Genomic DNA, 18801 nt, shown 5'->3' on the forward strand with positions numbered 1-18801 from the left:
AAAACAGATGGAAAATTCAATACTTAAAGAAATTTAATATGAAAATTTATAAAATGAAACCGGAGCCTGGTCAAAATGGAGCACTCAAAATTAATATCGGCAACGGTCGGCTTGGCCAAAGAACCGATATTTTTGGAACGATTTGGGGGCAACTTGGACATTTTAATGGATTGAGAAATTCTACATTTTTATGGAGTGTCAAAAAATTAACACTTTATTTACAATGATAATTTTTTTTACCTGGTTTCATAAAACATGAAGAGGGAGAAACGATTTTCTCGGAACAGCTTTAGCCATGAATTTTTTTTCACCACATGCAAAAATGCAGAATTTAGTTTCGGTAAAATAATTTAAGAAAATACTTAGTTGAAGTAAAACGAGCAAGATAACCGGAAACAAAAGTGAATATGCAGGGCACTTTCGATTGCCAAAAGAAATTGCAATTAAAACAAAAAGAAAGGATTCTTGATATAAACTCAATGCCGTTAATGAGTTTTTGAGCATATTCACAGATGAAGTAAGAAAAAAGATGCTGTAAATTTTAACTCGGCAAACAAACTTTGAGAAACATATCAACATATCAGGTGATTCTGGTTATCGTCTGCATTTTCTACTTTTCTTCTTCTTTTCATCATTTACTGGAAATGATAATCAGACACGGCTAACATCTCGATCTTATGCTTCGTTATTCGATTTTCAGTTGTGCCCAACTTATCTCCAGCAACAAACTCCATTACAGAATTCGTCTTAAACTGAAATCGATCAGGAAAATCTAATTGGCTGATTTGCAGTCCGACAAAGTTATCAAACCGCGATAAAACCAATCCTGACAGAAGAAGATTACGAAATGGTTGTTTTAAAATCCCATTAGCCGATATGAAAAATGGAAAGTTACCGTGCAAAAGGAATGGCAACACAGACTTACCGTTATTCTTAGCTCTTTAGATGACTTCCAACAATGCAATGCGTTTTTCCCAATTATGGCAATATCTTCTTGGAAATTGTCTTTCGCAATGTCGTCTCTTAACGATTACGTTTGCAATCCATATACTAAAACGAAAAATTTAACTTCTTGAAAGCCGAACTGAATCAAGGCGAATAAAGTAAATTCACCGAAAAAAATATCATTACATGTTTCAATTTTAACAGCAGAATTTAAAAACCCTCGGCGTGCCTCAATGTTTATACAGATGGTTGAAGAGGTTTGTTTTTTAAAAAGTTGATCACTCACCAAAACTGCTATCTCGAAATGAGTATTTAATCCCTACCGGCAAGATCTTGCCTATTGAAAATGCCGGCTCATGAAAATAAATTGCATTTATAGTCCTAAATGATTTGAGTCGGTGTATTTTGATGAGGCAAAACAAGCCCTGAACGATAAATAGTCTAGACTCTTCCAATGCAAGCTGTACTGGGCGGACAATGTTCAAAGTTTGCGGCCTTGTATTTTTCATCTCAATTCGGCTCATTAAGAAAGGACTTTTTCTTGAATACGAGAAAGAAATCATTCATTTTAACCCGCCTTTGCTATATAGTACACAATGCTGAGGGAAAAGCCAATTAAAGTTTAGCAAAACGATTAAAAAATGTCGGCTGTTTTCGACTAATTCTAACTGATGGTTGCGGTTACCAAAAATATTATAAAACTTCACTGCCCTATACATGAAAAGTCGAGACTTTCAAGTACGAAACCCATTTAAGGGAGCTTAAGGCATACAAAAACAAATAACACTGTTTTAAGAAAGATAAAATGGGAAAAGCGACAGAAAGTCTGTTGATCTGAAACGCAAAAACAATAGCTAACAAGGTGGTGTAAAGCGGTTAGAACACAGAACAAGTTCAACAAAGCCCAAAACTAGCCTCATTTTGTATTTAATTATAAAATTGCTTTAAACAGCCCTGAAAAACCTGGCGTTGATTTGACGGCTATTAACTGACACGAGAAAAAGCAAGAAATAAATGCCAAAAAAATAAGATTTAAAACGCCCCGCACAGCGCAGTGACAGAGGCATACTTAAAAAATGAGCGCGTTTTAATATCGTGGTGATATTCACGTTGCTTTAGGCGCCATTTTTCATCACCGAACTTCAAAGCCAAAGTATAAACCGTCTAAATATAATTGTTATTTTGCAATTCAAGCGGAGTAGAAGTGTGTGCGCCGCAAGCTCATTAAGATATGATAAACGACCACAAATGCAAACTATGCCACATTTTAAGTGCTTTCAGTTCAAAATTTATCTTTGACACACCGCCAAAGTTTAAACAGGCTTCGTTCGTAACAAGACCTTCGGCTCACAGCTTTTCTTTTACGATCGGCCTCTCTTGAAATGCTGATAAGAAGATCTATAATTATCATTATTGTAGCCCACCTGATCCTACAATAACATAATTATCATAATTAGGAAGAAGACTCGTTAAGATCAAGAGCACAGAGGACGCCTAATTCGGGCATGCGCTAACGTATGTTTGCTTTCTGTTTGGTTTGTGTTTAAACATTGGGTTTAAGATGAAACAATCCGTCTTGTAGGACTTCTAAACTTCAATTTATAAATTTCCACTGATATTTTCCTTTCCAATACGTCGGTCATCTTCCCCAAGTTGGACCATTTTATATCATTTATATCAGTGATAAAAGAATATAATTTAAATATTTTATATATTTCGAGCTCAAGTATAACATCGAGAGACACGCAGTTGTTGAATAACTATCGGTAATTTTTCAGGGGTGTGAACGACACGATAAAACACCCACACCTCAATTGCGACTTTACCTCTAATAAAACCCGAAAACACTGGAAACGTCGCAGGGAATCTAAGTCTTATTACAAAGCTTGGGCTAAATGTTTTATCTTTAGTTGGCTCAACATCACTTCCACGCACAAACTCAAAGCTTGTTTAAAGAATTTCTCACTTTTGACTGTAAGAAGGCAGATGAAGCGTTGGAAAGATTTAAAAAAACAGTTATTCATATCGAATTTTCAACGCAGTGTCAATCTTACTTTATATAAGTGTGAAATATGCAAATAAGGATTTAACAACATTTGCACCATCAGGAAAACCTGATCAAGACCGATCTAGCTAGTTTAACCAAGCTTATAACTATGATGACAGTAAAATAAATATTGGAAAAAAATAGTTATGAACACCTTATGCTGAAATTATTCTTTTCTTAACCAAAAGCAGCCATGTGCTGGGCCACTGGTACTTGAAATGTTTGCGGTGTAGAATGGTTTCCTAGTGTAACTCTTTGGTGGTCATTAAAAAAAGGCTCGTTTAACTTTAGCCTTAGAAAGATTCCTAAGTTTTTAAAATTTCATAATGTCAATTTATAGAACGACAACGGCTATTTTTTCACACTGTTTGATAACAATATTTTCAATTCCTTCATTACGTTTTGTCTTGTATTGCTACATATGGAGAGTAAATGGTTTCCTTCTTATATCTGGATCTCTAAGCCATTTCAACGACATCACGATCGTGATCGACTGGGGAAGGTGACTTGACAGAAACGAATGGGACAATTTCTTTGCCGGGTCAGTTTTCTAATGCCTCTAGCGAATTCCCTTTCGTTGCGGAAGAGTATCTTTGGAAATGAATAGCGCAAGATAAGAACTCTATGCCAAAGTCCATGTTTTGTGCGCACGGATTTTTGCAGAGCGCATTTGGTAGCCTCACCTGTAAAGGTTGTCAAGGAATAGGTGAAATCCGCACTGAAAAATTTACAAATGAAACGACGAAAAGTCTTTCCTGAAAAGCGAGTAACACAGCGGCGAGTGAGCGGCTAGAGCACAGAAAAGTTTCATATATCCGGAAATTCGGGGTATATTTCATTTTATTATGAAATTATGCGTGGACAAGATTAACTCGAGTACAAAAATCAGTGGGTAGAAAATTTCAGAAATGCATGTTGTTTATTGTTAAGCAATACATACCTACGTACAAAATATACACAAGCGTCATTCCACTGACTATTTTTATATCACTATCAACTGAGATTGGAAAAACTCCTCTTGCTCAAAGCGATGTCAGTTTCGGGTTGACCCGCTGAGTTTCCCCGGAATGCCTCGCAAGCCAGATTTCGATAGAAGTGGCAAAAAATTCACTTCGCCATTGCGTTTCTAAACGCAGAGATTCATCTTTGAGTTGATATTTTTATGAGTTCTTCAGTCCTTGCTTAAACGCCAGCCTCATAAAATAGTCCTTGACAGATTGCGCGCCAGTGCCAAGCGGATCAGGTCGATCTTGTCTCTCTCTTCGTCTTGTTGTGCCTGGGGAGAAATTGGTTCATGTAAGGTGTTGAGTAATACAACAAAATACACCTTTTTCTCAAGTTCTACTGGCCCATGAGGGCCAACGTCTATTGAAGGTTTCTGCGTTATCAAGAAGCAACTGGGGTTATCACTCCTTTCCTCCCAACCTTTTGTTTAATTGAACACTGAATTGACCGGTATCATTTGCACCTCAGCAGAGGGAGGTATTGCGAGACTAGTGTCTTGCAAAACGAAACGGCAAAACCTGGACTATAAAGCTTAAAGCGGGACCTGTTTCCGGCGCAATAACCACAAAACAACAACAGACGGGAACAAGGAGCCATCGAGAGTACACACGTCATGTAAGCATCACTGAATGAAACCTAGCTGAATAATGCGGGAATCTTAGAACTGAAGAACGCCCGGCACAAAGCAAGTAGGCGGAAGAAGTTTATTGGGACCCAGTGCCTTGTAACGAATTGTATGCGAGTAAAGAACAGTATCAACATGAAACACTCTAATCTCGATCAAACCATTTGCACTTTAGATCTTAGCGACGTTTCGTGCAAACAGAGCAAATTATCGTGACATCGACGAACGCAGCGTAAGTGGAACTCTTCAAAAACCTGGACCAAGTTCAACGGTTTAAGTGCAGAGAGCGTCAATGGATGATTTACTGACGTGCTGTAGACGATTAGCACTTTAAAACGACGTCAGAACAAAGTCTAACACGTCACACAGAGCGAATTCTTGCAAGTGCCTCTCTAAAAATACTCTAACACCGATTCATCGATATGCGTCTCTTTTTCTGTGCAACAAGTGTAGGTCACGGCCTCATAACACACGTCTGCCAGGCTTCCGTAGTCTACCGAAACGTAAACACTTACCGAGAAGCCGGCGGTGCACGAAAGTGTCTTTCCAATAATCCTAAATCCAGAGGTACTCTATGAAGAACAGGCAAGGTCAGCTATTTTTAGCATGACTTCAAGAAGCTCAAAAACACGCAGTAATGATAGGAATTCCAGAAATAAGAGTTTGATTTTGTAGAAAAGTACTCGAAAAATGGTAAGAACCCATTAAGAAGTGAGGATGCCAATGGATGGCGAGAAGCAAAATGGATTCCAATTTGCGGGAAGAAAGCGTAACGCACATCATTTGACGTTAATTTGGCTTCCGACTTCTTTGAATATCATAAATCTCCCCATCTTGAACCTTTGCGGGATGTCATGTTACCTCTTTAGCATTTTTGGACCTTCCTGAGCTATTGTTTTGATCTTAAGGAAATTTTGTAAGCCCCACATAATGACTTCACATTACATTCCTGTCGAACCGAAAGCACGCGGATCACTATAAACTCTCCCGCAACGCCGGCAACGCGTTCACACGGAAACTAAAACCTGTTAAAGGCCTGTTAAAGTTTGTGCTAGTATTGTCCTTTTCCACGCTTGCAGACTGCGGGGAACGTACGTAATTATTAACGCTCAAATGATACAAGGAAAATTGGAAAAAGTTCATAGTCTGTAAATCAAGATCAGAAAAAGAAAGCTTTGCGTGAACTGAAATCTGTCTGTGTTGTTTGATCAACCATTTCTCTAGCCTCTCCGCATTACGTGTATTCCTTCCAAAACGATGTCAGACGGAAGCCGATTGTCATATTTGGCATCTACTGGCTTCATCACCGGTGAGTTTGGAGTTTACATCGATAGTAAAGAATCCAACCCTTTGTGAACTTTCGACTCGGTGACATTTTCTGAGCACTAAAATGAAGGAAGGGTTTTTCTCTGATCACTTTTCTCCCGAAATAAAACGCGTGAGTTCCTTTCATTAGTCATTTTGAGGGAGGGAGGAGAATATTGTTAGGCTTACATAGTTAGTGTTTTTTTTTCCTCACTCTGGATTGCGAAAATGCGATTTGCAGTCAAGAGGGGCGAATAAAAGGTGCCGCAGACTATTTTTTACCTCTAAATTCGTGATCGAAAATATTCAAATCTGAAAGATAAATATTGAATTTGGCGCTGATAGCGGTGATATTGGTGGCTAACTGGTTAACCATCTTCCCAGACGGTCTTTTGCGGTGCTCCCCGGCCGGCAGACTACAGAAATTGATACTCGATATTAGAAGGGCGGAAAAAGTAGCTTAAACAAGACTGTAACTCGGTATAACGACCGAGAGAGTATGAGTAACAAACATTGAGACCTCTGTTACAAGCTTAGTACTAATCAGGCCGCACACTTCCGGATGGGAGGCAATTTACTTCAGACAACAGAGCAATGCGTTTTCACGCACGTGCAGGAGGAGACACTGAAAAAACAATCACCGAAGGTTTCAGCCCACTACAGTGAGCGGTGGGCTGGAGACAAGTAAGGTGGCAGTAGGACAAGAAAGGTGTACAGCTCGGTTCTTTCTACCAAAGGAAAAGGAGAGTGTTGTTTGGGGGAGAGTCTCCTTTCCAGGCCCTGGCGGAGTTTTCGAGTCTCGCGGATTCCCAAGGGATCAACTCAACAGAAGAGGCACGCGATATGGCGGACGAGTTTATCGGCCCTATCACAACTTTGAAGATAACCAAGCCGCAAAACATACCTTAAAGAGCACGAGAATCTCGCTGAGTTAATTTGAAGGCGATACCTAATCATTAAAGTATTTATTAACCTGTCAGGATTTCTCCTACTTCCGGCAGAAACAGAGAGTACAAAAGTACGAAAATCTACAGGCTAGAGGAATCTGCGACTGCACGTGCCCCTGTACCGGCTACCTTTGATCGGCTTAAACAAAAGTGTTACTGATAATTCACCGTTGGCCTTTCGAAAGGATAAGCCCAGACTAAAACTTATTAATGTCCGTTTCAAAACACATAGCGACCAACACAAACAAGGATAAAAAGAAAGTTCGCGCAAGAAAAACAAAGGGCCCGACGGACTTTCACACCGCTGAGACAGGAGAAGAGTGCTTCTGATGACTGCTTCGAGAACATTTAATCGAAACTGAAAACACCACAAAGAAAACAAACCCTTCTGGTTCAAGCGTTACGAGACATCGAAAGTAAACATAATTTAAAAACAGAGGAGTACCGCCGAGTTTGTTTAGTTTCTTTGCTTTTTAACAAGACCAAACACGAGACTTCAGTTTCAATATTTTTTTCTGATCTCGAAGATCGAGACTAATTAGAAACATATTTCAGCAAGAGCGCACCGACAGTGGGAATACAAAGACATCATATCGATGTTAAATGTTGATATAAACAATTCGCGCCAAATTCAGCCCCCCGTCTTCACAACCATAAACTATGTGATTTCAAAGCAGGAACTACTTAATGCAAAAGAAACAGGAAGGTCGGATGAAAAAAAATTCAAGAAAAATATGCGAACAGACAGCCAAAATAGCGGGCAAACGAGGCTTTAAAGGGAGGTCGCCATTTTCACTCAAAAGTTAACGTACACAACATTTCATTGCAGTTCTAGCAACTCTTTTTTCTTCCTCATTCATGCCTTTCAGTCTGTTTTGAGTATTTTTTACAACAAGAGTATTAGCGCGTTTCTTAGATGTCCATAGTTTGACGATAGTCTAAATTATAAATTGTTTGTCACCACTTTCCCAGAATAACTTCGCCAGGACGTGCGAAAGAAACAGTCAGTGAGGTCTTCAGCGGGGAACCTAACTCAATAATTCATCAAAGAAAACTCCGACAAAACTTAACTTTAATTGCCAGAATTGGAACGGCACATGTGGCCTCGGGAAAATAATGCAAGTATTAATTAGATTTTTTGCGCGTCCACTGGACAATAAGTTTCTAAAGACTCCAAGGCGGGGCGCTTATTTTGGAACGGAGGGCGGCAGGAATTTGTTTAGGTCGGTGACCGTTTACGGCCCAGCGCCTTGCATTGCTGAGTACAACACCGCTTATCGACTTGCTGCGAAATAACTACATGCACATGAAAAATTTATTTCTGTGTTAAGGATGGCGGTTTCTTTGAAGGACATTCTTGAAAGCTGGTGATAAATTTAACATCTGACGCAAGGCGAATAAGGAAAAAAAGATAAACAAGGAATTTTACTTGAGTTCTACAAGACTGCTGTTATCAAATGACTTGAAAAAGACTCCAAAAAGAGACGTTAAAAGACCGGTATACTTAAACGAAGCCGGGTTTCCTTTAATACAAGAAGTCTTTAAAAGGTTTCCCCAAAGAATGGGATAACAGGTTTCCTTTAAAGAATGCCGGTTACTATAAAAAGGTTTTCTGAAGAGGTTTAAAATGGTTTCCTCACTTAGAATTCGTAAGGTTTTCGTCGAAGGAGTCTTTAAAAGGTTTCCGAAGCAGATGTTTTCAAATGGTTTTCTAATAAAAGTTTTAGAAAGGTTTCTGAAAGACACTTCACAGTGCAGAGTGGTATTAAAAACTATTACTACAAAGGGTTTCCCGAACCATTTTGCAAGGGTTAACAAGTGGTCCCCAATGTTCAGTCTATCAAAGGAAAGAAATGCTTGCATTTACTTAACGGTGCGGTGAATTGAAATATAACCAGTCACCTGTGGACAGGGGCAGGTCTGGTGTGCCAAGGCAAAAAAATAAAAACGTTTCAGTTCATTGTTTAAAAAACTTGTCAACAAATTCCCTGATTTTCAATAGCCTGATCGAGGGAGGGGAAATTTAGTGAATAGTAGCAAGCAAAAAGATGACAAAAAAAAAAAAAAAGAAAGAAAGAAAAAGAAGCCAAGAAAACCGACAACGCCCATTTTTATTTCCTTTTGCGGTCGCTTCCATTTCGCTCATTTAATTCCAGACTGTATTTTCACAAGACGTGTCATACTTCACTTCAATCTGCACTGTTTCGTGCCCTGTTCTTAGGCCTGACCTCTAACAAGCGTTTTCCACTATACGCCATGCACGTTTCCCACTATACAGTATGCACGTACATAAGTCTAGAGGTGTTTCAAAAGTATCTGTCAATTAAATCATTTCAACAGGTATTACAGAGTCCGTATAATGCTAAATCGACAAAAGAAAAAGAAAACGTGATCGGAAAATTAGAGGAAACCTTTACAACTCCGTGTTATCTTTCTACTTTTTTTTTTTACATAGGATGATATTCTCTCGCCGGCTCAATTGAAGCGACACAGCTGAAGAAAAGTGATCGCCCGAGGCAACAGGTATGGAACGCACGAGCCAATATCATGACAACATCTCGACAAGAAGCACGTGCGACAACGCTAAATGCACGGAAGTTGGACATCATCCAGTTCTGGTGCATTAGCAGAGAAGCTACACACAAGCCAGGCTGGAGAGCGATATGCGAATTAACTACTTCCTACCGCCAGTCGCCGGCCATGGATCGTGGCAAATTAAGAGAATAGGCATTCGTTAACTGGGCGCTCTCCAACGCAGAATTTGCGAGAAAATTAAAAACATCTGTACTGAAAACATTAAAAGAACTAAGGGAACGATCACATAGTCTAAGATAAAATTTCAACATTTACCCATCAAGTAGTCAACGAAATGTGTAGAGACCATTAAAGGATCCTACAGGCCCTGTCCACACAACACCGTAGGAATTTAAAAACGCAACTATAACACCGGTCATTCTGGATTTGTGTTTGAGGAAAAGTCGGTCAGGGAAATCACGTGATTATCGTGACGCCATCGATTTCGAAAAGCTGCGTTTTCAAAAACCTCCGTTTTCGTGACGGATTAGGGTGGACGTTAGGCCAAACCATAGAAATAAAGCTGCGTTTTCAAATTCCTTTGGCGTAGAGTGGACGCTGCCTTAGTCCCTTAGTCGTGAATATTTGTGTCGTCAGCAGATCTTATTAAAAAGAGTTCGCTGCTTTTCGGCTGAGAACCCGAGGGAATTCACCGTTACCTAGGCGTTTTTCCTTTTGCCGTAGCGACAAGATCTTACAATATTCATTAAAGAACAAGAATCTAGCCTCAGTCGCAACTATAACTGATTTGCTCAGTGAAGAAACAAGCGACAGTAAAAAGAAGTTGTTATGGCAAGATTTTTCGCTTGACTTTCTGCCCGTTCGAGTCTGTTGCTTGCATGAACAGGTGGAATAAAATTAATTCGCCAAACAAATTAAGCATCTCTCGTCACAAGTTTCTTCGAGATGCATGTACTAACTACGCGCTGAAAAACACTTGTTTTCCCAAGTGCAGAATCATTTTTTCTTAGATCTCTGCATCGCTGTTTTTTTATCTCCAAGATATTTGTTTAATTAACAGACTTTTCATATTGAAACATTTTGTCAGCGATAAATACACAATCATATACACAAGAAGAAACTTTGGGAGTGTTGACACCAAAAGAATGTTTAAATATCGCTTTTTAATTGTTATCATATTTGAAATGTTAGTGCCTCAACATCTGAGACACGACCAAAGAGACCAAGTTACCTACAAACGATCAACACATCAGAACGTTAAACAAACACAATAATTGACAATGAAAACAGGTATTGACAGGTTGGAGAACTGGTCAGATGAAACAAATAATCTCAATCAACAACTGAAAACTAGCAGGACTCGAGCAATCCGGTTTTTTCGTCGAACGAAAACTGATTGAAAATGCCAAATTTCCGAAAAGTGACAGACAATCGAAGCTCAATTGTCTGTCACGTTTTGTCTCTGCGCAATACATCCAGCGCCAAAGAACATTACGATCGACACTTTTCACTGAAGCAGATGGGCGATACGAAAAAAGAGAATCATCAGTCAACTGGAAGAAATTGCCTTGATGAATCATCAATTTCTCAGAAGTGACATGTAAAGAACACTGTGGCAGTCAGTAAGGAGAATTCAGATGTCGAACTAAGGATTGTCATGGATCGCCACTTCGACGCCACCCACAGCACCACCCCCTCCCCCCCCAAAAGACACAAACAAAAACAGGTGTAGAGCATACTGAGCCCACCAAAATTGTGTCAGCGAACTTGTCAGGTAGCACAACGTCAAACCAAACCCGAGCCGGCGTAGAAATTTTCGCACCGGGAGCCAGCATGAGCAAAAGCAACATTTCTTTCGCAGAGCGAAAGAAGAGACTGGAAAAACTCGTTAAAATCATAACTAGAGGCGTTAATGTGATGGTAAGAGTGAGAATGAGACATGACTGTTAGCAAGTCACGACTACAGACAGGCAGGGCAATCCATGAGCAAAAACATACAGGGTCATGAAAAAGGGAAATAATCACCTTTGTGCTTTTAGCTGACTTCAGTCCAGGGCCCTGACTCAAGGTCCTCAATAAAGGCTCCTCGGCGGGCGCCCGGTCAGGATGTTCCAGGTACTCCTTGGTTCTGAATGAGAGCCTTATTTCCTCTAAACAGTGCATTAATTCATATGTCTGTGAGCTGGAAAAGATGACCTGGGCAAGGAAGGCAGAAAAAAAGATGATCACCTTACAAAATTCACCTTACTTGCTATAAATATCCTTGGAAGAGTTTGACCTTCGATCTGAAGTCACAGATGCTCCTGAGGCTCGTCAAGTAATCTTCAAATCAGATTTAATGGGAGGAGGATAATGAAGTCCACTGTGCTCCTCCCATTTAAGTCTTATACTTCTAAGCTGTCACGCAACGTTTCTTCCAAGTGAATCACTGTGTCACGACTCACGCCACGTGTGGAGATGGGAGATTGTTTCAGCCTAACTAATTGTGATCCCAAACTCTAGCTTTTTCGTCAACCTTTTTATACACTCTCTTTTCTCTACGTCATTAGGGAGATAGGGTAGTTAAATCAATGTTTACAGAAGTTCTATTTGCTTGAGCATAGAAACGAGCATCCTTACCTCTTTATGTTCCAACAGAGGCAAAGTGTCCGTTAAAAGCGTCAACCACAACCTGATAATCACAGCAAAGAAAACACTGCGTTACATAGACTGTCCCGCCTACTTTCACAGGGATGGGAAGGGGTGGCTAACTGCACAAGTTCCGAGCTTTTTCCACAAGGGAGGGTCGAGAGGATGAAACAGCAAAAAAGCGGGCTTGTAGTGAGCTCACAAATTTAAAAGCAGCGCAGAATAATGATCATGAATAAATAAACTGTTCAGAAGGTGTGATATTTGCATAAGACGAAAACCTATAAGAGTGGACTGAAGCGCGCTCGATACTATACAACAACACCCCAAACATGTCGCGTATATTTACTTAGGTCAAGCAAGTTTTGAAATTCTGCCTTATTGAGAAAAGTACACTTTAACTCTAAATATCTTCGCCAGTTTAATAACCAAAACAGAACCAAGAAAATATTTTTGTTTTGCTCTAAATCATGTGAAAGCTTTCAATGTGTGAGGTCCAATGTAAAACAGAACAGATATGACTAATCTGGATTAGTCACGGTATTTTGAGTTATTTTGGCCACGTACAAAAATTATCTTTAAATTCAAGGAAACCTGAAAATAGCAGTTTACTAAGATAGAAAAACACCAAAGAGATAATAATAAACCTTAAAGGAACAAGGTCGGTTAAGGATGGAGAAGATTAACACGGATTACAAACAACAAGCCTGGAAAATTTAGGCTTAACTTTTCAAGATGCGCAGACCGTGAGGTACGCCTTTTAAATCCGACAAATTCGACAAATCCACTACAAATTGAAATCGCATTTTAGATTTGGAAAATAGAATTCGGGAAAGAGATGCAGATCTGCATGATTGGGTGAATCTAGATCATGATCCACTTACTGACACACAAGCTCAATACCACCTCCAAACCACACCCAGGATTCCTCGCCAACGAAGATGTCATGAAAAGGTTATCAAAAACTCAGGCAATCGACTGGTTTTCAAATTGTCCTCTCTGAAAATCTGTCAAGAAGTCGTCTATTTTCTCCCCTTTTGTTACCTCGCATTAAGCATATCAAAAACACCTCATTACATCAGACTGACTCCAAACTCTGGTTGAGCGGAGTAAAAAAATACAATGTACATTGCATGAAAAGAAAATAGATTTTTGAATTCAAACGAATGAAGACGGAACAAATATCACTAAAACGTTCTCGTTTAAATTGACCGAAAATAACAGAAGGCAAGTGTTTTTTTCTCAATCAATCCCGTCGTAACCATTTTTACTACTTCAGCCCATTATCTGGAATTTCATTAGATTTTAAGACCATTCTGCATCACTAGACTCACTAGAACCGTCTAAATAACCTGATCAAGGTCTTTCAATGCACCGGTCCACAAAACCTCGGAGCACTTGTTGGAGAAAACGACACGAAACACTTCAGCGGGCTACAGCAATTAATCAATAATTGCTTCCTGAAAAACAACAAAACCACCACCATTTCACGTCCAATATCTTTAATGCACCGGGTGTCCGCCGTTAGCTTTGTTTTCCTTCGCCGCAAGAGACTATATCGACACAAACTTTAAACTATAACCTGTGCTGTACACAAAAGCTCAGTCAAGGATTTCATACGCCCGTCTCACGGTACTCTAAATTACACAGCAGCTTTATCCAAGGCAATGCCAAATTACCTCGGGTCTAACTGGCTTGAAAATTAAACCTCTGCTTCTGAACGACCGCAGAAAGTCGTTTGCGTGCTCCATTGAAAGCAAACGCCGCCTAAAAACCGCCTCAAGGAATAACACACTCAAGATTTCATTTAAATGCAGATGGTTATTTTTAATGGCCGCTAAGAAGGCGGGCAAACGGAGGTCATGGGCGGTCAGTGCGTATGTTTAACTATTGCTTTTCTCCCTCTGCATTGTCGGAAAGAAAAACACACTTACAGTGGGAGTAAAAAGCAAATCAAGGGAAAAAGCACTTTATCCCATGAAAGCAATTTAGTTAACAAGGCAAGGCGTGTTTTCGTGACATGGCGGCAGTTCTCAAAGGTGAATTAGCGGAATATAAGAGGAGATGTCGTGATCCGAGCGCCAAATATTAATGACTGCGGCACAAAGGACCATTACGCAGCATTTTAATCTCCGTGAACCGGCGGTAGGAGCGACTTCCTTGTGAAAAAGTATTTCCACGGCACTTATAACTGAATTAATATCAATTATTCTTTGATGATCGCGGAACACACTTGAATCCTCAAGGAATCTTGACTTTAACAGTTTCCTGTACATGATAAAATCCAGAAAAGGAAGAAACAAAATACGTCGTGTGAAGGTCCGTCGCACGCGATAGAACTTTCAATTGCATGTGGGTTGAGTTTGTTGTTGGTTCTTGCCTTGCTCCGAGGGTTTTTCTCTGGGTTCTCCGGTTTTCCTCCGTCCACAAAAACCAACATCTCCAAATTCCAATTCGACCAGGATAGAGGACCTGCATGAAAAGCAGCTAGGGTCGATGTGGCTTCCTCTCTAAATATTGTAATTTATTTTTTATTTATTTAATTCCAACTGTAAGTTATAGAAATGGGAGAAGTACTGAAATGTTCTTTTTTTCTTTCCCGTTGTATTTATCCTAAATTTCGTAAAGTTTCCTCCTCATACAAACCAAGGGGAGTTCACAATGTCTCTGTTTTGTTCTAAATTCAGTTTTTATTGTCATTCAATAATATAGAAACGGGATGCATTTCTCGTGTTTCCATAGAATGTTAGATACATGAGTGAAAGTTTCCGAGAGCACAAGAAATGATTGAATATCAGGAGCCCTAAATCGGATGTTTCGAGAACGGACTCCTCAAACCGTCGGAAGTGTTTATAGTCCATAGGGCCTTGCCGTGGTCAAAAAGAACAAGCGTCCGTCGGTACGCAATCCACTTTTTAGAGAGTAACTCAGCCAATACCAGACACCAAAATTTGAAATATAAATATAAAACAAAATTTTCCAGACTTAAGGCCCAAAACTAAGGAAATGTTAAGCGATCGGGCGAGGTAAAAGGCAGCCGAGACTGAAAAGGACTTCAAGACTCGCAATGAAAGTGTTTCGGGTGTTGGCCGGGATGAAGTGATGTCATTTTGTGTGAGCCAGTATTTTAGCGACGTAAAAATCATCTTGTCATGGAAGATAGTCATCAGATAATACAGCCTAATCTTCGGTAACGTACGCCCGGATACACCCGAAAGACAACGCCCTTCATCAGAAACTCGTGCACTGATCCTGTTGTTTCTTTTAAGACAGCTTTTCATTTGTAACCTCTTATAAAGGACACCTCCACGACAATCGCGACAATTTCCTTCGAGGTCCACTTTAGTTGGTTCGCAGTAAAATAAACCTACCGTAAGCGAACTGGTAACGAAATCAATCTGTATTATTGAACTATCCAAAGCTTACGGGAAGTTTGACCACAGTTTGATGAAGCAAAACGCTTCCACTGCATGGACCACGTTGTTTCAAAGCCGATTCACCGTAATCCGATCCAGGATTAACAGTCAAAATCTGAACAGAGGTTTCTATGAAAGCCGGCATTTCACACTGCTAACGCTTTGTGCTTTTTGACTTAAAACAAAGTGAAAACTTAAGGACAAAGAAAATAAATAGCTCGGAGAACCTCACTGAAAAAAATACAAAAGTGAAATTCAAATTGACGCTAAGCCAAGATTAACATAATCTTGCTTCGAGCAACCAAACCTGGCTGAATAGTCCTCAATAGAGTAGGTATGACTTGACACACCGAAAGATCGTCACGGATTATTCTCCACACCTAATCTCACATGTGAGTCTGTTATAGCAGGGAATCATTCGGTCACATTATAGCGCCTCAGGTGCAATTTTAATTGATGTTTTAATGTCGCCTTGAGCAGAGCTTTTCTTTAAATACACGCTGACCCATTGATATCAATCAAAGCCTGACTAAAGGTATTGCAATCGTCGGGCTTTCTTGACCATTTGTTTACATTTAGTCTTTCAAGTTCTTTAAGCAAGACAGAAATAAATACAGCATACTCACATGGACTACGTGAGGGGAGGTACGTTTCTGGAATTTTAAATAGGTCTGTGCCCACTGAGACTAAACAAAGCTAATGTCGTGTGATATAGCTAACTCATTCCAAAATAACTCGAGGTTGTTTTCTTTTATATGCCAAATAGAAAGAAAACGTTCACGACTGATTTTCACGAGGGTTTGTGTTTCGCAACGGATGGGCATTTTTTGCATACCTGGAAAGTAAAAAAAAACAAAAAAAACCCACTAGTGCTAAACCTTCCAACGCTTCTCACTTACTGCGCTATATCTTCGAGTCGATGAAAACTAAAAATCAGAAATGAGAGTATTCAACTATTTCTTTTAAAAAATCAATGTTTTATTTATGTCCAAGGGGAATATCAAGAGTAGAAAGTACGTCAAGGTGGTCTATAAATGCCACACTTAGGCGACAACGGCAGGATAATACGAAAGATGATGAGTCATGCCTTATTCCAGACTAAACACGAGACCAGATGAAAGAAAATACCCTATCGTATTCTCAGGGGACTAAAGTAGGGAGTAAAATCAATGTCCTTGTGCCTTCATTCGGGCTCAATCTGTTTTTGGTTTTGGAGAAATAGGACTTCTTGCATCAAACAATAGCGAAAAAATTCGTTATTTTTAACACAGACGGAGATAACTTCGGAGCTAAACCCGCAAATTTTCAATACCCTCCCACCCACACCTCCAATATAACTGTAGGTCCATCGGTAACTAAAATAGCACCAAATCAGCCAATAACATTATTTTCATCCCTTCTAAATAAAATTGGAAATGCTGTTCTTTCAAAGCATTTCCGCATAAACCAAATAGCGTAGGAGTGTCTCCACTATACCATTGAAAAGATGAAGGGCGCAGGTAGAGATCAAGTTGGTAAACGGATTACTCCCATGACCAAAATTAGAACAATTTATTGTTTCAGCCGCCCTGTTCCGATTTTAATACTTTTAAATTAGATTTATTCATTCACCTTTAGCTTTGGCCGGTCTCCTGCCGGGCGGCGGAGTTCACGAAGAATCGTATAGAAGTATGCAGCGCGGGCTCTTTGATTCCATGTCGAATGCTTACATTGGTATCTTACAAGCAAGCACGGCGAGCGGTTAAGAATATGAAAGAGATTCTGACCAAGCAGACATATTCTTATTTTCTTTATTACACAACAAATATTTGGGCACGAGCAGAAACAAACTGACAATAGAGCGATTTGTATAAGCTTCTTATAAGCTTAAATGGTTTTCGGCGAGTAAAAAAAAGTTACTGAATTTCAAAGAGCTTAAGCCTCTGACCTTCGCAGGGGCAGTGTTTATGTTCTGATGAGCGAAACAATCCGACTCCAGTAGCACTGATTCCTTGACAGAGACATTTCGGTGTGTTTTTTAAACTCAAGACAGAACAAGACTTAATTTCTCGGCTCTCAAGAAGAAGTTTTACAGCAAGCACTTGACTTGTCATAAGACTACTGTTCAAAATCTTTCATTAAATGAACATTCAATGACAGAGATCTTTTGCATAGTTTTAGTACAAAGTTGAAAGGTTAGAAGTCGGAATTTCTGTAGGTGGCAGCCGCGTCAAATTCGCGCCAAACTGTCGCCAGCAAATGTCGAAGACTGATTGGTTAAAAACACTTTTCAACTTTTTCAATTCGTAATACAAGAAATCCGTATCTAAGTAATACACGGGTTTGCCAAAGAAAATCGGATTGGAATTTGGATTTCCTAAATCCAAAATGGAAGTCCTTTATTTTTCCATACACAGCCATTTAGATTATACGGGAGTTGAAGCGTAGTCAAGCACATATAGCTAACAGAGTTCTCAAAAGAATCGAAAAAAAAAGGGTTTTCAATAATTCCCCTACATACAAACAGTACCAATCACTGTACACTCACAAAAGGTGTAACATATTACAAGAGTAATAAGACCAGGTGACCCAAGAGCTGCCACAAAACGCCCCTCTCTTTTAAGCGGCCCACCCCTCTTCGTGGTTTTCAACGAAGATTTGCTAAAACTAACCCTTGTTTCGGCGCCGACTAAACTCAAGTGTGAAACAATTAAAAGTTGCAAGCCCATAAACTAAACAACATAAAAGGCGGAGAGAGAGTAGAAGAAAGCAACGTCACACACGGGCAAACACACGAAACAATTTCTTTTGCTTATCTCCTACTTAGATATTGACAAGTTGCGATCCTATAAGCCTTTAGGAAAAGCGGCTGCAGTCGCCGGGTGATACATGGGTGGCATAAGCCTTAAATACCAGGCAACGCATACCTGCGCTAAACCAGAACTCCATCTGAAAGCAAACGGATCTATTTTGACTGAATAAAAAGACGAAACGAGTAGAGTAAATGTGGAAGGCGAATAGTACTAACAGCAACCACTGGAAAATAGAGCCACGTTTTTACTGATCTCCCCCACACATCGGTTGAAGGAATCATTGTTTCGGTTATACGAAGTACTCAAACCCCACTGGGAGGTGCCACAAAAAAAAAGGAACAGTTAGGAAGCGATTAGCCTCTGCTTTACCTTTGTGGAGCAAGTTTTGAAGTCAGCAAAGAAATCAGCAAATGTCCAGCCTCTTGGAGCTTACCCTCCTCGTACATTTTATGAAATTCCCGGTACTTTCCTGTAGCAACAAAAATTAAAAAAAAAAACAACAATAAATAATGTATACCTAATTAGTAAATAACTACCAAAAACTCTCCAGGTGCCT

The 18801-nt window shown here is 39.7% G+C and overlaps 1 protein-coding gene across 2 annotated transcripts in view; it reads right to left on the reverse strand.

Annotated features, from left to right (window-relative positions):
* Positions 1–3898: 3898 nt before the first annotated feature.
* The window catches only part of LOC145490991 (nuclear pore complex protein Nup85-like), a 44112-nt gene continuing 29209 nt past the window's right edge, over positions 3899–18801 (reverse strand). For both annotated transcript variants that reach the window (XM_081470124.1, XM_081470123.1), the window contains 4 exons: positions 18615–18714; positions 12029–12080; positions 11435–11605; positions 3899–4268 (listed from right to left, as the gene is read on the reverse strand). In XM_081470124.1, the coding sequence (XP_081326250.1) occupies positions 4188–4268; positions 11435–11605; positions 12029–12080; positions 18615–18714 (404 nt within the window). In that variant the 3' untranslated portion in view covers positions 3899–4187. The remainder of the gene's footprint in view (positions 4269–11434; positions 11606–12028; positions 12081–18614; positions 18715–18801) is intronic.

This window comes from Orbicella franksi, chromosome 6 (genome assembly GCF_964199315.1).
Source record: "Orbicella franksi chromosome 6, jaOrbFran1.1, whole genome shotgun sequence".
NCBI lineage: Eukaryota > Metazoa > Cnidaria > Anthozoa > Scleractinia > Merulinidae > Orbicella > Orbicella franksi.